This window comes from Macaca mulatta, chromosome 3, assembly GCF_049350105.2.
Source record: "Macaca mulatta isolate MMU2019108-1 chromosome 3, T2T-MMU8v2.0, whole genome shotgun sequence".
Taxonomy (NCBI): Eukaryota; Metazoa; Chordata; class Mammalia; order Primates; family Cercopithecidae; genus Macaca; species Macaca mulatta.
Window position 1 is genome coordinate 2,702,506 of NC_133408.1, and position 20,983 is coordinate 2,723,488.

The window sequence follows — 20,983 nt, forward strand, 5'->3', positions numbered from 1 at the left end:
CCTAATTTTGTTGTTGTTGTTGTTGTTGTTGTTGTTGAGACAAAGTCTTGCTCTGGTGGCCCAGGCTGGAGTGCAGTGGCACAATCTAGGCTCACTGATACCTCCACCTCCTGGGTTCAAGCGATTCTCCTGCCTCACCCTCCTGAGTAGCTGGGATTACAGACGCCCGCCACCATGCCTGGCTAATTTTTGTATTTTTAGTAGAGACAAGGTTTTACCATGTTGGCCAGGTGGTAAATTTTTTCTTTATAAACCACTTTTTCATTGAAATGAAACATACATACAGAAAAGTGCATACATAACTTGAGCATTTTTATATGTGTTTAAACTCCCATTATTCTATCAACAAATATTAATATCTTTATCTATGTTTTTACCTTGAACCAGACAAGAACTGTAGTATGCTTGTACTCCCCTTCTTCCTGTCTCCCTCTCCTCCATCTACCCCTTCCATCTGTTGTGTTACAATCTGCTGGGATTTTAGTCCCAGATACTGTATTTTTTTTTTTTTTACAGTATGCAGCACAAAGTATTTAGTATTAAAAATGACTTTTGCTGTTTTCTTTGCTCACTTTTTTTTTTCCAGCCAGGAAACTCTGAGAGAACTCATCAATCACACTGTAGTTTAAAGACAGTGATGTTCCTGGAGTTAGGTTCCAGATGTTTCTGGAGTTGTGCAGTGCACAGTCCACCCAACAGCACACACTGATCCTGCTTGAATGTCTCTATCATCAGTTCCATTTGCATTTTGCTGCAGTGAATCCATGATGATTCTTTCAATGAGGATCCGTGGATGGAAAACCCAGTAAGTATTTGCATTTCTGAAAATATCTTAAACTTGTCTGTCCTCCCCTTTACCGCTTTTTAGACACAGCAAGAACCCTAGAACACTTTAATTCCTCCCGCCTTGTGCTATCATTATCACTTATTCTAATTCCACATCTATTTAGAACTCCAGAAGACATTATTATTGCTGTTCTATGCAGTCAGTGTCCATTTAGATTTATCCAGATGTGCAGACTTTTTAAATTGTTCTTCATTCCTTCCTGTACTTCATACTTCCATCTGGGACCACTTTCCCTCTGCTGAATAAATCCTTTTAGTATTTATTTTAGTGTATGCTTTCTGGCAGTTAATTCTGCAAACCAAAAAGTGTCTGAGACAGGTCTCAATCAATTTAGAAGTTTATTTTGCCAAGGTTAAGAACAATTCCTGGGAGAAAAAAGCATGGAATCACAGAAACAGTCTGTGGTCTGTGCCTTTCTCCAAAGATGACTCTGAGGGCTTCAGTATTTAAAGAGGAAAAGTGGGCTAGAGGGGAAAGAGGAAGGATGTAGTCACATGACTGAATGTACTTGGTGCAAGAGAAAAGGAGTCAGTGGGGAGGAGTCAATTGTGTATTCATCTTACCCCCAGCAAATTGGCACTTTCCATAAGATAAGGTGAACTTAGAGCAGCTACTTGTGAAGATGTTTAACCTTTTATCTCTAGCTATCTGCTTAGGAACCAAAGGAAAGGCAGCTTCTTGCATGACTCAGTTTTCAGCTTGTTTTTTTCCTTTTGGCAGAGTGAATTGGGGTCCCAAGTTTTTATTTGCCTTTCACATTTCTCTATGATTTGCTTTTTCTGAAATATCTTTATTTCACTTCTGCCTTTATATCATGTTTTCATTCGGTATAAAATTCTATGTAGATAGCTGTTTTCTTTCAGCACTTTGAAGATGTTAATTCCATTGTCACTGGGCTTCCATGTTTCTGTTGCAAAGTCAGGTGTAAGTCCTTTAGTTTCTCCTTTATATGTCGAGCTTCTATTCTCTTTGTCTCTGGTTTTCAGCAGGTTTAGTATGTAACCACTTGTTTTTTTAATCTATTCTGATTGAGGCTGATAGTATATTTGTAATCTGTGTTTTGTACCTTTGATCTTTTTTTTTTTTTTGAGACAGAGTCTTGCTCTGTTGGCCATGCTGAAGTGCAATGGCGTGATCTCAGCTCACTGCAACTTCCGTCTCCTGGGTTCAAGCAATTACAGGTGCCCGCCACCACGCCTGGCTAATTTTTTGTATTTTTAGTAGAGATGGGGTTTCACCATGTTGGCCAGGCTGGTCTTGAACTCCTGACCTCAGGTGATCCACCCACCTCGGCCTCCCAAAATGCTGGGATTACACTGCATCCAGCCTGAATATTTTCTTCTGACTTGTCTTTCATTTCATTAATCATCTCTTTCACTGTGTCTAATCTGTTTCAAACCCATCCATTGAATTTATAACTTCAGTTATTGTATTTTTAAAAATTTCCATTAAATGCTTTTTTATACACCCCACTTCTCTGCTGAACATTTCCATCTCATAATCTATTTTCTTGAACATGTTAATCACATTACCTTAAAGTCTATGTATGATAATGTCAATATCCTGTTAACATAGTAATCCCATGGGATTATTCCTACTATATTTATTTATTTATTTATTTATTTATTTATTTATTTTTTGAGACGGAGTCTAGCTCTGTTGCCCAGACTGGAGTGCAATGGCCGGATCTCAGCTCACTGCAAGCCCCGCCTCCCGGGTTCACGCCATTCTCCTGCCTCAGCCTCCCGAGTAGCTGGGAGTACAGGCACTCGCCACCTCGCCCGGCTAATTTTTTTTTGTATTTTAGTAGAGACGGGGTTTCACCGTGTTAGCCAGGATGGTCTCGATCTCCTGAACTCGTGATCCGCCCGTCTCGGCCTCCCAAAGTGCTGGGATTACAGGCTTGAGCCACCGCGCCCGGCCCCTACTATATTTATATATATATTTTTTGGTTCTGGATTATTTGTCTCCTGCTTTTCTTTGTAAACTTTAAATCTGGATATTGTATATGGAAATATTTTAGTTAATTTGAGACCCTGGATGATGCTATTTTCCTCTGCATATTTCCTTTTGCTCAGGCTGGCTGTGGGAGAGGGCAGATCAGCTTAGTCTGGGATTGAGCCCTTTGGAAGCTTGGTTTCAGACTTTGAGAGGAAGGATCTACTCACCCCTCAGCCTTCCTCCCCTATTGCAGCCCTCAGTGCTCTCAGCTGAAGGTCTGGGTCACTCATCAGAGTCTCCCTATCTTGTGGGCTGTCACCAGTTATTGTCTCCCCAACCCTAGAAAATGCAAAAGCTATGCTCAATGTGTCAACTTCTTTCCACTGCATATGTGAGACTGAATTGTGTCCCCCCAGCATTCACATGTTGAAGCCCTGACCTCCAATGTGATTTCATTTGGAGACAGGACCTTTAAAGAGGTGATTAAGGTTAACTGAGGTGATAAGGGTGGGGCCCTAATCCCAGAGGACTGGTGTCCTTGTAAAAGGAGGAAGATACACCAGAGATCTCTCCCTCTCTGCACACACAGTGGAAAGGCCATTGTGAGAACATGCCAAGTTGGCAGCATACAAGCTGGGAGGAGAGGCTTCACGACACCAACCCTGATGGCTCACTGATTTTGGGCTTCCAGTCTCTAAAACTGTCTGGAGGCTGGGAAATAACTATCCATGATTTAAGCTGCCCAGTCTGTATTTATTTATTTATTTTTTTTTGAGATGGAGTTTCACTCTTGTTGCCCAGGCTGGAGTGCAATGGTGTGATCTCAGTTCACCACAACCTCCACCTCCCAAGTTCAAGTGATTCTCCTGCCTCAGCCTCCCAAGTAGCTGGGATTACAGGCATGCGCCACCACACCCGGCTGATTTTGTAATTTTAGTAGAGATGGGGTTTCTCCACGTTGTTCAGGTTGGTCTCGAACTCCCAACCTCAGGTGATCTGCCTGGCTCAGCCTCTCAAACTGCTGGGATTACAGGAGTGAGCCACCGCATCTGGCCCCAAGTCTGTATTTTTTTAATGGAAGTCTAGGCTAATACAGGATACTAATCACTAAGTGCCTCAAAGGAAAAAAACACTTCCCTTTTTTTTGAGGTGGGGGAAGGTCTTTGCCCCTCACAGAAAGGCTTGTTTTGGTAGCTGATAGCCTTAAACAGATTTAAAAAATATTTTATACTGATTTTTGGGCTATTTTTGTTGGGTTTGTCTGAGGCAACCAGTCCTCCCTAACTGTAAGCAGAAATGTCTCTGAACGCCTGAGGGATTTCTCCTCACATACCACGCATCTGTTTCTGTCTTATTTCACTCAGTCATTTGATACTCAGGGGCCCTTTCCATTTATGGAGTCAAATATTTCTTTAGTTCAGATAAATTTCTTATTTTTATTTTTTCTTTGAGATAGGGTCTTCCCTGTCACCCAGGCTGGAGTGCAGTGGTACTACCTTGGCTCACTGCAGCTTCTGCCTCCTGAGTTCAAGCTGATTCTCCAGCCTCAGCCTCCCAAGGAGCTGGAATTATAGGCACGCACAACCACACCGGCTAATTTTTGTATTTTTAGTAGAGAGGGTTTTCACCATGTTGACCAGGCTAGTCTCGAACTCCTGACCTTGTGATCTGCCAGCCTCAGCCTCCCAAAGTCCTGGGATTACAGGCGTGAGCCACCGAGCCCAGCCCCGACCTTTCCTCTCTTAACTTCTCTGTCATGGGAGAGTCCTGTGACTTTGTCTCGCAGTTCTTTGCATCCTCAGCCAGGACCCCTCTCCTAGTCAGCATGTGGGTCAAGCTTTCATGTCAGCAATGCTGTTACTCATTTGCCAGTTCCCTGCCTTCTCATGAGTCTTCTTGTTGGGACCATTGCCAGGTGTGGTGACCCTCCAAAGGGGCTCTGGTTCCTCTGGTAGGCCCTGGTTTTTCTTGAGCTCTGGTTCCTCCATCCATTGGATCCTCTCTGGCTGTGTACTTCAGATACCTCTTGGCACTCGGTCCACCAGCGGTGTCCTTTGTGTCCCCACAGCTGCAACGGAGCCTTTTTGCATCTTTGCTGTCACATGAAGGATTCGGGGCAGGTCAGAGTGTGGGAGACAGATACAGCATGAATTGAATTGAGACCACCATTGTCTTATAGCCTGGCTTTGTAAAACCTAATGTCATCTGAGCATCTTTTTCCGTTATCCATGACTGTAGTCGTGCATCACTTCATGATACAGCACCTGGCTTAATTTCTAGTGGCAACACATTTGGGTTCTGTGTCTCATGATTTCTAAGCTGCGTGTTTCTCACTTCCACAACACTGAAGTGGGCTGCCCTCATCCACAGCCTGCAGTTTAGTGTGCCTGTGCAACCAACGGTCCTGCTGTTTTATGATTAACGGTGTCTTGGAGTTGATAACTCTCTGAACCCTGCCTGCCCTAGGGCACTTCCCCGCCAACAATCTGAGGGCTCTGAGGCCCCGCGTTCCGGGGCAGGGGCTGGTTGCGGAGCCCCTTCCCAGGACAGTCTGAGCTGGCCACCCACCTCCACATCTTCTGCTGAGGCCCTGGGCTCCAGGTTCCAGAAGGAAGGGACCACACCATATGACCTGCCTGGAACCCAGGCTGACTCTCTGACCCTCTCCCTGAGAGACTTCAGCAGCCTTCCCGCTCCTAAGTGGGGGCTCTAGCCAAGAAAGTGAATTTTTGAGTCGAAGACGGTTTGTGAAGTTATGGTCCATGAAGACTTGTCTCCATGGCTTTGCGACGTTGCTCAGTTGGCTGGGCCTTACCCAGGCAGGAGAGAAACGGCTCAGACCCTTAGGTTCAAATCCAAGCCCTGCCATTTCCCAGCTGAGCCTGTTAGGTGCGGCCTCCCCCATCTTCTGCCGGGCTCACTTTCAGGTGAGACCCCCGCCACGCCCCGGCTGGCACCACCCTGGCACTCCTGACGGATGCAGGGGTGTCCGCCCTCATGTCTGTTCCATCCGAGGCCCTGGGATCACAGACAGGGAGGCCGAGGCTGGCCGGGCATCCCAGGAATGGCGCCCGCAAGTCCCAGGAGGCCGTCCGGCCGGCACAGCGCTCCGGCGCGTTTCCCGCGTCCACGCGGTCCCCGTTCCGCCGGCACTGGCGGCGTCCAGCCTGGGTTTGCCCGCGCTCGGCGACGGGGCTGCCTGGCCCAGCTCGACGCCCCTCACCAGCGCTGACCTGGGGGTGGTGTCACCTCCCAGTGCCTCAGTTTCTTCACAGGAAAAACGGGTCTTCTTGAGGACGGGTGTGGAGGGCCCGGGGCAGCCCCGTAGGAGGGTTGGCCGAAGGAGCCCGGCCTGCGGCTGACAGGAACCCTCGGCTGCAGGGAAGCGCGTGGCGCCCCCAACCGTCTAGGTGCTGGCCCGATTCGCGCGGCCTCCGCTGACGGGACCCCGCGGGCCGCCTCCTCCGCTCTGTCCTTGGCTCCCGAGAGGGAACATCACCCCCAGAGGCTTCCCTCCTCCGCCCCAGGTCCCCGCGCCCCCGGCCTCACTTCCTGGCGCCCCAGGAACGCGGCCCCCAAGAAAGGACTCGGGGCCCGGGCACGGGCGGGGAGGCGGGCAGGGGTCCCCAGGGCCCGGAGTCCCCGTAAGCGCTCCTGGCCCGCCCACCACAGCGCCCCAGGGCGTCCGCACCCGCCAGGGTCGCGCGGGACCCGCCCCGTGACGCATCTCCAACCGCCCGGAGCCGCGGCCCGGCCAGCGCGCGCCCGACGCCCCGGGGAGCGCGCCTCGTGCACGCGCGCCGCCACGTGACCCCGTGCCGGCCAACGGGTGCGCCGGGATTTGGGGGATAAAGCGCGGCCCCGCGCACAGTTGCGGCGGGAGAGCGGCGGGGCCGAGAGCGTGACTCGCCTGCTCCGCGCTGCTTCCCCCGCGCCGCCTGCCCGCGCCGCCCGCGCAGCCATGTCCGAGGAGAAGCCCAAGGTAAGCGCGGCGCCCCCGCCCGCACGCGCGGCCATCGCGGGCGTCCCGGGCGCCTCCGCCGCCGCGCGCCACTCTCGCGGCCATAGAAGACCGCAGCTTCCACGGGGACCCGCGCCCAGGCCTGCAGCGCCGCCCGCGCTCCCGCCCCTCCCCCGCTCCCGTCCGGCCGCGCCGCTCCCCTCCCCCGCCCGGCGGCGCTCGGCGGCGCGCCCCGCCTCCAGCCCGGCTCCGCCCCCAGTCCGACTCCACCCCCAGTCTGACTCCGCCCCAGGCCGACTCCGCCCCCAGCCCGACTCCGCCCCGTGCCCCTGCTCCGCCTCTCCTTGCCCCCTATAGCGCCCCGCCCCCCCGCCCCCTGTAGCGCCCTGCCCCTAAGTGGGTCCGCCCAAGACGGGCCCCTCCCCGAAGCGCGCTGTGCCGCGAGCTCCGTCCCCGCCGGGCCTGGCCACGCCCCAGCTCCACGCCCATCTCCTCCCTAGCTGGGAAGGCGCGCGCCTAGCGCCTCCCAGACCGCCGGGTGTCGGGCCCTGCGCTGCTCCCGCCGAGCGCAGCGCCCTCGGATCCCGCCCCGGCAGTGTCCCCGAGGCGTCTTTGCGTGATCCTCTCCTGAGTCATTGCTGGGCGGGGTCGCCTTCTCCCCCGGCATCGCCCTGGGTGCGGGGTCCTGTGTCAAGTGCACGGAGTCGGCTCAGGAATAAGCGTCTGGGGTTACCCCCGAGGGGCGCGCTCTGAGGGGCCTAGCCCCTGTGAGCAGCGCTGCCGTCCTTCCAGGGCGCCCATCGCGCCCCCGGTATTCACCCACTTCTCCACACCGCGTCCTGGCCGTCGCGTCCCCCAGTGTGCGCCCACCCCTCTCCTTCCTGTCTCCCCGGTCGTGCCCCCAGTGTGCACCCACCGCCTCTCCATCGTGTCCCCCGGTGTGCGCCTACCCCTCCCCATCGCATATCCCGGTGTGCGCCTACCCCTCCCCATCGCGTCCCCCGGTATGCGCCTACCCCTCCCCATCGCGTACCCCGGTGTGCGCCCACCCCCCCCATCACGCCGCCCATGGTGTGTGCCCACTCATCCCCATCATGCCCCAAGGTGTGCGCCCTCGCCTCCCCATCAGTCTCCCAGTGTGCATCCACCCCTTCCCATCATGCCCCCCGGTGTGCGCCCACTCCTCCCCATCGCGTCCTTGGTGTGCGCCCACCCCTCCGTATTGCGTCGCCCTCCCCATCACACCCCCCGTGTGTGCCCACCCCTCCCCGTCGCGTCCCCCGGTGTGCGCCCACCCCTCTCCATCACACCCCCTATGGTGTGTGCCCACCTCTCCCCATCACGCCCCTTATGGTGTGTGCCCACCTCTCCCCATTGCGCCTCCCCTGCCATGCCCACCCACCCCTCCTTATCCAGCCTTGGGTGTGCTTTAGTTTCCCCCATTGCCACACTGGGGTGTGCATCCTTCCAGTCTCAGTCCTGGGGTATGCACCCTTCATTCAGGTGCACTGGCCACTCCTTCTTGGGAGGGTCCTTAGTCGCGGTCTCCAGTGATCATAAAAAGAGAACCTTTCCGAAGCCCTTGGTGTGCACTCTTGGCCTCTATGTTACATCCTAGTGGAAGATGACTAGAGCTGAAGGCTCTGTAAGGATGCTGTCTCTGATACTGGCCTGGTCCTGGAGGTGACCACCCTCCCTTTACAGATGAGGGTGGAGGCTCAGTGCCAGACACTGGTGGAAACTGGGATGGAACCGTCCGGAACCATGGTTGCGGCCTCTGGAAGTCTGCACTCTGCTTGCTGTGGTCAGACTCCAAGGAAACCTCCCCTATCCAGATGGCATTTGGAGTGACCTTCGCTTTTTACATTTTGACTCCAGTGAAGTCAAAGTTCTCCCACTCAGGGGTTGTTTGAATATTTAAATACTTGTTAAAACTAGGCCAAATATAAATGTCCTTTCTTTATGTTTTCGTAGGTGGCTTCCTCTTAATGAAGAGTACATGTAATAAAATATGTATGATACTCATTTTCTCAGCAGTGTTTACACTTAGCTCTGCCATGTGGTCAACCTCAGGCTCCAATTCCGTTGAAAACACTTGTTGAATTCCAGAATGATTGAGTGGCTGCCACCTCACAGGCCCTGCTCCTGGTGGTTCTCCTCTGAGCCCATGTGGGAGCAGCTCTACCCTGTGGGGCTCTGAGGAAGGGGAAGAAGTGGACTCTGGGGCCCAGTGGTGCTGGAAAGAAGAGCTTTTGGGTCAGGCAGGAGAATGTTCTGACTTCCCTGGATAGCTGAGGCGGAGGATTGACTAGCAAACTGAGGCCCATGTTTTTAGGGCTTCATTTTTTAACTCACGAGTTCACTTGCTTATTAGGAATTTACCAGGGGTCTGGGACAGACCGACATTGCTGGTGTCTGTCTGTTTGGAGCAGAGGCACTGTGGCCGGCCCTGCCCTGCCCCAGCCTCTCCTGGGGCTGCAGCCATTACCCTGTGGGGACATGTGTGGGCCCTGCATCTGTGCCTTTGAACACACTCATATCTTCCTTGCCTAAAGAAGCCAGTGCATCCTCATGCTTGGGGAAGTGAAGGGGGCTCATGCAGGGGTCCCCACTTCCATCCCGCCTGGAACTGTTTGCATGCTCTTCCTTCCTAGGCCAGTTTTCCCTGCGCTGGAGGCCACATTTGGGATGGGGGGATGGGGGTGTGCCAGCTCACCACTCAGGCTGCTGCCAAGCCACCGGCGTCCCGGGAGTGGGCAAGGGTGTCTGACCCAAGACTGGAGTTGGGGAGTGAGTGCTGGCCCAGGACACGCACCTTCAGGTTCGCAGCTGGAGCCCCTCACTGCCAGGGCCCCTTGCCGGCCACTCTAGTTCCCTTGACAGAGCACCGTACCTCCCCAGGGTCTCCAGGAACCAAGCATGGGGGCAGTCCCCGGGTTCACCCTCAGGCGAGCCTTCTACATCCCACTCCCTGTATTTAGGCATCGCTGGGACAGTTGTCCCTCTCCCAGCCAGGGAAGGTAAGGAGAAGTGGAGAGAAAAGGCATGTAACGTACAGTGCTCCTTGCAGGCAGCAGCTCAGCATGGGGGGAAAGGGTACCAGGATGCTCCAGACTTGACTTTCAGAGTGAGCTGGAGGGCCCTGCCTCATTGCTTCACTCACAAACGAATTTATCCCAGCAGTGCAGGCCGGCCACAACTCCAAATGCATTTTCAGGCAACAAGACACCCCAGTTGTGCCATTGTTGAGTAGCTTCAGGCATGGCATGAATTAAAAAGTAAAAAGTCCCACCTACTGCCGCTCAGATGGGACAATTTGAAACTAGAAAGTACTCGGGGCCGGGCGCGGTGGCTCAAGCCTGTAATCCCAGCACTTTGGGAGGCCGAGACGGGCGGATCACAAGGTCAGGAGATCGAGACCATCCTGGCTAACATGGTGAAACCCCGTCTCTACTAAAAATACAAAAAACTAGCCGGGCGAGGTGGCGGGCGCCTGTAGTCCCAGCTACTCGGGAGGCTGAGGCAGGAGAATGGCGTAAACCCGGGAGGCAGAGCTTGCAGTGAGCTGAGATCTGGCCACTGCACTCCAGCCTGGGCGACAGAGCGAGACTCCGTCTCAAAAAAAAAAAAAAAAAAAGAAAGTACTCGGAGGTGGCTTCCCTCACATTTGCTGATGTCAGGGCAGCAAGAAGGAGGCTGGCTGCCTGCTGTGGGAAGTGGCCGTCCTCAGTTGGATTCCAGAAGTTACCACTTGAATGTCCCACAGGGTTTCTCTGAGTCACAAATGTTTTCTTCTGATTTTGGTTTCTTTCACTAATGCTATATAGCTGTGTGAGTTTTGGATATGTGTTTTTACTGATTTCATAAGAATTTTTTTAAAAAAGAGATGGGGTCTTGCTATGTTGCCCAGGCTGGTCTCAAACTCCTGGGCTCAAGCCATCCTTCCATGTCAGCTTCCCAAAGTGCTGGAATAACAGGTGTGAGCCACCGTGCCCAGCCTACAAGAATAACTTTAAAATAAAGATGGATTTTCTCTGATTTTTCCCTAGACTTACTAAACAAGGTTTTTTCTTTGAATTAACAATATCAGAGGACCGTAGACTTGCATTGTTTTACACATGGATTCTTAACAAGTGGAAGTTAAAAATAAATTCTGTGTAAAAATAAAACCATCACGAGTGACTCTGAATTGCTGGAGAATTTTAAGAATTAGGTTGGTTTTAATGACTTTAGAAAGGCAACAATTACCTAAAGACTTGCCCTTTCAAGTCGTGGTAATTTTGAGATACAGTTTTTAGGCCAGTCTCCGGTGTCTTCTGCAGGAGGGCGTGAAGACAGAGAACGACCACATCAACCTGAAGGTGGCCGGGCAGGACGGCTCCGTGGTGCAGTTCAAGATCAAGAGGCACACGCCACTGAGCAAGCTGATGAAGGCCTACTGCGAGAGGCAGGTGCGGCGCCTCGCTCCCCCACGGGGCTTCCCTGTGTGCGCGCTGGTCCTGTGTGCACCAGGCATCCCCAGAGCACGAGTGTCAGGGCTGGATCCAGATGTAGCCACTCGAGGTGCCCTCTTCATGGATGGGCAGGCGGGGGCTTGTGCTGTAAACCTGGCCTAGGCTGGGCTTGCTGACTGTGTCCCCCATGGCCTTTTATGAGGTGGAGGGACCTAGAGGCTCAGAGAAATGTGGTGGGTTTTTCTTCCTGATAAGGCGGCTGCCCAGGGTGCTGTGTTCTCCATGGGGTACTAACATCTGTGAAGTCTGTGACGCTGAAGGCTCTGGGGGGCCCTGCTCAGATCTGGCCATTCTGGGGCTGCAGGTGGCATGTGCCCCATGCTGCTGTCACCCCGTCCTCACGTATGAGCTGGCGTGGCCCTGAAGAAACACTGCCCTCATCTGCAGTGTGGTTTTCCATTTTGTTAGGAAAGGCAAGAAAGCTTGTGATTCGTTCCCCTGCTTCCTCAGTTTCAGGATAGTGAGCTGCCTCACTGGCAGTGCCCAGCTGGGTGGACGCCTTCCGGCTGCTGTGTGTGACTTGATGTGTGTGTGTGTGTCTGTTGTTCTTGGTAATGCTGTGGAGGACTCACCCTGGGCCAGGGGGTCCCTCTCTAGGCCACTGCTATGGGCTTTGCCCGCCAGCTGCTGTCTGGCTTGTCTGGGGCCCGGCCCTGCAGCCAGGTGCCTTTCCCCAGGGAGCCCTGCTTGCCTGAGTGGGACCTAGAGGCTGCTTTTCTTCAGCTGCTCTGAAAATACAGCAACTCGTTGCCCTTTTATTTTACTCTTTTGCCTGTGGATTTTCAGTTAGATTTCCTCCTCTTTCCCTCTCACTTTGGATACCCTGCTCAGAGGGGCGTCACTGGTGACCACCTTGCACTCTTTATTGACAAGCAGACCCTCTGACTTCCTTTCTTCGTGTTTGCTGATGGCAGATCTTATTTTCACCTGCGAAAGGTGAGACTGAGCTTCCAGACACGCAGGCTTCGGTCTTCCCAGCAGAGTGAGTGGCCTGGTGCCATGCAGGCCCCATGATCCAGCCTCTGCCTGGTGCTGGACCCTGGCCCTTGTCGGAGTTTATGCTGCCTGGGCTGGTGGCCACATTCTCCTCTGCACTGTGGGATGGCAGGCGTGTGGGGCCGTGTACATGTGGTGGGGGCTCTGCCCTTCCCCCTGCTCTTCCAGGGCTCCCCTCCTGCCCCACCTGCACTGCTGCTTGTGAGGCTGGCTGCTCAGCCGTGGTCCCGGGCCTCCTGTTCAAATCCTAGAGGTTCTCTCTTGGTGTTTCCTGGATTAGTCCTCCTCCCTTTTGTGTTTTGTGGTGGAGCACATCCTCCAGGGTCTTCTCGGAACAGGCAGAGAAGGGTAGCGTCTTTGAGACACTGCATGGCTGAACGTGACTTTTGCTTTTATAAACTTTCACACTTCAGTATGTGGCTGCACGCAGTATTCTTGGTTGAAACTCTTTTTTTTTTTTTTTTCTTTCAGAGATCAGCCATGAGAATAGCTCCCAATGTTGAAAGTGAAAAGTTTACCAGGCATGGTAGTTTATGCCTGTAATCCCAGCACTTTGGGAGGCTGATGTGGGAGGATCATCTGAGGTCAGGAGTTCAAGACCAGCCTGGGCAACACAGGGAGACCCTCTCTCTACGAAACATTAAAAAAATTAGCCAGGTGTGGTGGTGCAAGCCTGCAGTCCCAGCTACTCAGGAGGCTGAGGTGGGAGGATTGTTTGAGCCTCGGAGGTGGAGGCTGCAGGGAGCTGAGGTCGTATCACTGCTGCAGCCTGGGTGACAGAGCAAGACCCTGTCTCAAAGGAAAAAAAAAAAAAAAGTGAGAAGTTCAGTGGATTCTGATTCTCTGTGCTTTGTTTGTAACTTGGTTTTTCTCTGGAAGTATCTGGGACCATATTCTGGCATTCCAGTGTTCCCTTATGTGCCTCAGAGGTGTGTGATTTTATCACTCATGCTGCTGGGTACTTTATGGGTCTGGACATTTATTTTTATTCAAGAAATATGCCCTATGTCAGTTCTTTGATAATTTGTGTCCTTCTCCACACTCTGGTCCCTCTTTTGGAGTTCCTGCTGCTAATTGTCCTAGTTTACATTTGATAATTTTTCTCCCATTTTGCTTTGGGCTTTATTATCGCTGTTGGTCTCCTTTCCGGGAGGTCATTTCAACTTTATCTTTCCACTTTCTGTGGACATTCTCATCTCTGTCATGATTTTTAATTTCCAAAAGTTCTTTTCTCTTTCTGTTCTTTGAGTGTTTTTTTTTTCTCAGTAGCAGTTGATTTATTTTTTTTGAGACACGGTCTCGCTCTGTTCCCCAAGCTGGAGCACAGTGGTGTGATCATGGTTCACTGCAGCCTTGACCTCTGGGGCTCAATTGATCCACCCACCTCAGCTTCCTGAGTAGGTGGGACTACAGGTACATGCCACCACACCTGGCTAATTTTTTTATTTTGTGGAGATGGGGTCTCCCTATGTGGTCCAGGTTGGTCTCGAATTCCTGGGCTCAAGCGACCCTCCTGCTTGTGTCTCCCAAAGTGTGGGATTACAGGTGTGAGCCACCATACCCCTCCTCAGTAGCAATTGATTGTTTTCTGAAGGTAGTATTATTTTTTACTTCCCATAGAACTTGAATTGTGAGTGTAGGTGTGTGTGGTGTGTATGTCCATGTCTTTGTGCATGTGTGTGTATGTGTGGGGGTGTGTGCGTGTGTGGGCCTGTGTTGGGAGCGTTCTCCTGCCTCCTTCCTGTCCGTTCTCTGTGCTCCTCCCCTCCTCTCCTCTCCGGGCTGCTGCACAGTGAGCCTTACCCTGACTGCTGTCATGCAGGCTGACTTCTGTGCAAGCATGGAGCACTGAGAAGCTGGTGAGAAGCCATGTACATGGATGGCTGTGCTGCCAGGGCTGTGTATCCCTGGAGTGACATGTCTGGATTGTGGGTTCTGGAGGCACCCAGATGCTAAGCTGAGAGTTGAGTCCTCCAGTCTCCGGCCAGCCTCCTGGGGGCACATCTGGAGGGGAGAGGGGACTTGGCGCGCAGCGCTGGGGGCACGCGCTTCCATGGGCCTGTTTTCGTCCTACGCCTGGAGCCCTGCACCCACCTCTTCAGAAAGCAGACCTCCTGTGTGCTGCCGTGGGAGGCACAGGGTTGTGGGGGTCCTGCTAAAGTCTGCATGTGAACTTCCAGGCAGCTGTTCAGAATAGGCTGCCTGCCACACAGGCTGGGGTGTGCCCAGTCCCTCCTTCCCAGGATCCTAATCCAGTGTCCATCAGACCACCAGTGTCCACGCCTCAGTAGCCTCTGGCGCAGCCCAGCATTGACATCTCTGCCCATCCCTGCCGCCATTTTCTTTGTCCTTGCTGTTTGTGCCTTTCTCATTTACGTCATTTCAGTGGGGTTTCAGGAGGGAGCAGAGATGCACGTTTTAACGCCGTCTGTCCTGTTTCAGTTGAATCAGAACTGCTTGTTGAGGAAATGTTTCTGCCCCGACCACGTTTCTCCATTCCCTCAGGACACAGAAAGGCTGCGTGCTCTCTTTCCGGCTGCCCTCCACAAGGCCAAAGTCATGGTGGTGACTGCTCCCTGGCCTCATGCAGCCTTCTTATCTGTCCCTCATTGGCACACAACCTGTTCCTTGCTGAGAACTTTGTAAAGGGGGAAGGTGGTGGTGCCAGCATTGTAGAATTTCTACTCGGCTTCTGGAAGGAAATGGGAGGGATGACCCAGGACAGGTCAGGGCACCAGGACAGAGAAGATTCAGTGTTTGAATTGACCATTCCACATAGCCACTGCACTGAGAAACTTTGATTGAAAAGCTAGCCGCTGGAAGATTAGTATTCACCCGGCGGCTCACTTGCCCTCCCCGGCACGTCACCAATGCTAGTCCAGCTTTTTTCCTGCTGAGGGATGCATCCTCTCTTCAGAGACCTCCTGGCTGACAGCTCTGAGCCAGCATCACTGTGACAGGTTACTCTTCCTCACCTGGGTTTCGTATGTAAAGAAAGTGGATTTTAGAGGCAGATGAGTTTGGATGTTAGTCTAGGACATCTCTTGTTTTCTCGTGTTTGAATGTTGTGTCTGCTTTCCTTCTGCCATGGACAACTTAGCTATCTGCTTTGAAACTGAACTGACACTGAGTTGGCTTTAAGAAGTTCCCAGTATATAGTGGTGTAACAAAACTCGGGTTGAAAATGAGCTGTTTTAGCCCATCAGAGAGAAGATGGTAGAAAAGTGGGTTCTGAAAGCAGTGGTGTCAGGCACTGCTTGAGATTGTAGGCCCACTGGTGAGTTTTTAATACTGAACTGGATCATAAATCTGCATATCAGAATGCTGATACTTGGATTAAAATATTTGATTTTTGAATTAAGCTGTATCTGGACATGTTTAATGGCGACTGCTTTTCCTTTTCAGGGTTTGTCAATGAGACAGATTAGATTCAGGTTTGACGGGCAGCCAATTAATGAAACCGACACTCCAGCACAGGTATGGAGCTGGCTTTGCGTGGTTCCAGGGCGACTTCCGATTTGCGTTGGGTAACTGCCATTTGGGATATACTTATTTGAGAATCGTAGATGGGAGCTCATACAGAATGCCTTCCTTTTTTTCCTTAATGATATTGATTATTAGATTATTTATTTTTCAAATTTTAGATTTAAATTTTCAAATGAGAAAACTGCTTTGCAGACATCATTCTTGCTGTTTGGAGATGGAGTGAGTGCTGGGCCCGTCCTCACTGTAAGGGAAGCGGGGGTGTGAGGACCACTCAGTGGCCCCTTCCTGCCCATCCTCTGGACACTTGCAGTTGTAGCCCATGTGCAGCTAAGGGGCCGACTGGATTCTTGTGCCTTTTAAGTAACTTGCACAAGTGACGTGGGGGCAGAATGTGCCATCACACCTGATCATCCGTCTGCACAGGTTGTTTCTCTCACGTACCTGTCACATGCCGAAATGAATGAGATTTCATATATCACGTCGCAGGGCATCATATTGTCGTGGAAAGAGCTTTGGACTTGGAAACAGATTTTTTTTTTTTTTGAGATGGAGTCTCGCTCTGTCGCCCAGGCTGGAGTGCAGTGGCGTGAACTCGGCTCACTGCAGGCTCCGCCTCCCGGGTTCACGCCATTCTCCTGCCTCAGCCTCCTGAGTAGCTGGGACTACAGGCGCCCGCCACCGCGCCCGGCTAATTTTTTTGTACTTTTAATAGAGACGGGGTTTTACCATGTTAGCCAGGATGGTCTTGATCTTCTGATCTCACCCACCTCAGCCTCCCAAAGTGCTTGGATTACAGGCATGAGCCACTGCACCTGCCCGAAACAGACTTTTTTTAAAAAACTTGGTTCAAATTGCAGCTCTTATCATTTGTCAGCTGATGGCCCTGTGACCAAGAGTCACTTCATCCTGTGGAGGCTCAGTTTTGTCTGTCTATAAATGGAGCTTTTTCTCCCTTTCAAAGTTGTGAGAATCCACTGGAATGTTTTATGTGGAAATACTTTTGCAAAACATTTAGTATTTTAAACATTTAATATTCAGTATTTATTAAATATTGAAAACATCTTTGCAATAAGTATCCATTTCTAGCTACTTTACGAAATCTACACACCGCTAAGAAGTGGCAGCTCTGGGAGTGTTCACCAGGGAGAGGCTGCTGAGAGCAGCTGAGCGGGGAGGGCCTTGTGGAGTCTCCAGGACTTGACTGGGAGTCAGGGGGCCGGCTGTGGACAGGTGGACCAAGAGGCAGAGGGAGCCCTGCCTGGGGGCTCTCCCTCCGGCCCGTAGTGTCGGTGGCAGGGTGAGGGTGGCCGACAGCCCTGATGGGACTTCTTTCCATTTGGGAGCATGACTGCTTCCAGCCTCGCTGAGTCTCTGTAGGAACTGGCAGAAGCTTCCCCTTGCTCAGAGGATGGAAGATGATCAGGGTGGGTGTTTTGCGCCCACTGTGTCGGGAGGAGAGAAGTGAGCGGGGGTGTTTCACCACCTTGCCTGGGCTTTGAACGGGGGTGGGGGGGCGGGAGAAGCCAGCAGTGGACCCTCACTTGATGGGCCCTTCTGTGAGCTGGGGGCTTTGGCTTTCATGGCATGGTCCCTCACACTTGCTATAAAGCGCATGGCTCCCGCGGGTCCTAGGACTCAGTGCTGCTAATCAGATGTTCTTAAGTAGACTCTGATTTTGTGTAATTTTTCACTAAGAATTTTATACATTTCAGTTTATCTTCTAGACTCAGTTTTTCTGTCAGTTAACATTTTAGCTGTGAATCTGCTTTTGTGAGTTTTGTTAGGGGAAGCCTGCTGAACCGTAAGGGCTGTGGTGAGCACATAGCAATGCTTCTTCCATGTGTGCTGAGCTGCAGTGAGGGGACGGACAGGAGCCAAGGTGGGATCAGGTGATGTCGCTAGTGTCAGGGAACACTCATGCCAGGGAGGATCTTCCCGCTCTCTGATGAAAACTAACAAGCTCCCCTCTCTCTCTGTGTGCCTGCTGTGACAACCCTGACAGCTGGAGATGGAGGACGAGGACACCATCGACGTGTTCCAGCAGCAGACAGGAGGTGCGCCGGAGAGCAGCCTGGCAGGGCATGGTTTCTAGAGGGCCCGTCCCCAGCCTGGGCCGTCCGTCCTTGCATTGCTGTTGAATGGTGAGCACGTGACCATGCCGACCACAAAGGCATCTGCGGAAACTCGAGGACATTCACCACAATGATTTTCCTCTCTCTGATGTACTTCAAGTGCAACTCGAAACTATATCTGCAGGGATGAATCTGTAACTTAAATTGGGCCAATCAGAATTGTTATCTTTGTTCAGGTAAAATGAGTTGCAAGGTATTTTGGGTTTTTTTGTGTATTCATTTGTGTTTTTCCCCCCACCTAAAACATTTTTTAACCCCAGAATTATAGCCTGAATGTTCGCTTTTAGTCTGGCCAGGGACCTGACTCCTGAGTTGCTGCCTCTCCCCCGCTCACTCCAGTCACACAGAGAATTGGTGTTTCCCGCAGTGGGGGTGCAGCTCTTGGACAGGTAATGGGGGCAAGGTGGGTAGGGAGGATAGACTGTCACTTGCTGTTATAGGCACAGGTGATTAAAATGCTAAATATTGCAAATATATGCTTTGTCAGTATATGGAAAAGTTGAAGGGAAAATACTGGAATGCTTCTTCAAAGGTTAAAAAATAACTGGGTCCTTTGGTAATTTGACCCCACGTGCTCTCTGGCCCTCAAGCATGTAATCTCGGGGTCTGAGGCCCAGGACCCACCCCCCTGCCATCCCTCCCACCCCACTCCCTGCTCAGTACCTGGCGTTGGTACACAGGCAAGGACTGGCACAACCAAAATTGGCTTTTCTCTTCCTCTTAATATTGAAGAAATTCCCACATTTCTCATTTGGTAATGGTGTTGTGGCCTCAGATTTCTTCCAGTATTTGCTTCTGATGAATAATTATGGTCTATACATAAAAAAGTAAGATTAAGTATTGCTGAATTTGCAGTTACGTTGTCGTGTAAAAGAGCTACTTCCAAGTGTGGTTACAAATGAACCCATGGAATGATGACTTCATGTTCTTCTCGTGGGTTTGTGCCGTGCTGCTTTCCAAATATGTATTGAATTTATGCATTAGTCTGGTGATTTCAGTTCTGTGAAATATTTTGGGATCTATACCAATTAAACATTTTCATAGTTCTGCCTACTGTCGTTCCCTGAGGCTCCATTGCTGCTTGGTGGCCATTCTCTGCCTTTTATAGTCACCTGAACTACCACCCATCATCTCTTGCTTGCTTGAAATCTTGCTGAAATGTTCTCATTTCCTGTTTGCTGTATGGGCTCGGGTGGGATGTTTGTTGGCTCTGTTGTGTTTATTCACCAATTTGTACATTATTTGTTGTCCTTTACTACTGTAAACAGTAAATATAGTTTGGTATTCTGTCTCTTGGCTTCTACTAAACACTGCATTTGAAGGTTGGGGCGTACCGGTACAGTTCAGTGTTTGAATTGACGATTCTGCGTGGCCACTGCACGGAGAAACTTTGATTGAAAAGCTAGCGGCTGGAAGGTTAGCATTCACCTAGCGGCTCATTTCCCCTCCCCTGGCACATCAACAATGCTAGTCCAGCCTTTTTCCTGCTGAGGGATGTATCCTCTCCTCAGAGACCTCCTGGCTGACAGCTGTCTGAGCCAGCATCACTGTGACAGATTACCCTTCCTCTCCTGGGTTTCGTATGTAAAGAAAGGGTGGATTTTAGAGGCAGATGAGCTTGGGTGTTAGTCTAGGACATCTCTCGTTTTCTGGTGTTTGAATGTAAGTCGGCTTTCCTTCTGCCATGGACAACTTACCTATCTGCTTTGAAATGGAACTGACATTGATTTGGCTTTAAGAATTTCCCAGTATGCAATGGTGTAACAAAACTCAGGTTGAAAATGAGCTGTTTTAGCCCATCAGTTGAGTGAACCCAAGGTGAAGGAAGATGGGCATCTGTGGAGATGGAATACGTGATTCATTTGCACCAGGAAGAGTGCACGGATTAAGGCACAATACAGAGACGGGGACATCCGCCAGATTCCCTAGGCAGCCTGAGGCGAAGGGGCTGCCAAAATCCACGAGGAAAGGGATGTGTCTCAGGCAACATAGGTTAGATGAGAATAATGGCCAAGAGCATATGTGGATGTATTAGGACAGTGCTGCTTGAACTTCCATCCACAACACCTCACAGCAGAAGAACCAGCAGGATTTTTTTTTTTTTTTTTTTTTTTGAGGCGGAGTCTCGCTCTGTCGCCCAGGCTGGAGTGCAGTGGCCCGATCTCGGCTCACTGCAAGCTCCGCCTCCCGGGTTCCCGCCATTCTCCTGCCTCAGCCTCCCGAGTAGCTGGGACTACAGGCGCCGCCACCACGCCCGGCTAATTTTTTTGTATTTTTAGTGGAGACGGGGTTTCATTGTGTTAGCCAGGATGGTCTCGATCTCCTGACCTCGTGATCCGCCCGTCTCGGCCTCCCAAAGTGCTGGGATTACAGGCTTGAGCCACCGCGCCCGGCCTTTTTTTTTTTTTTTTTTGAGACGGAGTCTCGCGCTGTCACCCAGGCTGGAGTGCAGTGGCCGGATCTCAGCTCACTGCAAGCTCCGCCTCCCGGGTTCACGCCATTCTCCTGCCTCCGCCTCCCGAGTAGCTGGGACTACAGGCGTCCGCCACCTCGGCCGGCTAGTTTTTTGTATTTTTTAGTAGAGACGGGGTTTCACCGTGTTGGCCAGGATGGTCTCGATCTCCTGACCTCGTGATCCGCCCGTCTCGGCCTCCCAAAGTGCTGGGATTACAGGCTTGAGCCACCGCGCCCGGCCCCCAGCAGGATGTTTTAAAAAATTTTTAGAGATGGGGGTCTCACTATATTGCTGTATTAGTGCATCGTCACATTACTATGAAGAACTGCCTGAGACTGCGGTAATTTATAAAGAAAAGAGGTTTAATTGACTCATAGTTCTGTAGGCTGTACAGGAAGCGTGGCTAGGGAGGCCTCAGGAAACTCATGGCAGAAGAGGAAGGAGGCACGTCTTACATGGTTGGAGCAGGAGGGAGAGCAGAGGGAGATGCCACACACTTTTAAACAAGCAGATCTTGTGAGAACTCACCGTGACAACAGCAAGGGGAAAATCTGCCCCCATGACCCAGTCACCTCCTGCCAGGCCCCTCCTCCAACACTGGGGATTACAATTCAACCATAAGGTTTGGGCATGGACACAAATCCAAACTAT

At 51.6% G+C, this 20,983-nt stretch overlaps 1 protein-coding gene across 1 annotated transcript; it reads left to right on the plus strand.

The window, feature by feature from the left end:
* The first annotated feature begins 6,664 nt into the window (after window positions 1-6,664).
* On the plus strand, window positions 6,665-19,168 carry SUMO3 (small ubiquitin like modifier 3). Its single transcript, NM_001261108.1, is given in 4 exon segments — window positions 6,665-6,770; window positions 11,072-11,200; window positions 15,665-15,736; window positions 17,748-19,168. Coding segments are annotated over 4 exon segments (312 nt in total). The 5' UTR covers window positions 6,665-6,749; the 3' UTR covers window positions 17,838-19,168.
* Window positions 19,169-20,983: the final 1,815 nt, after the last annotated feature.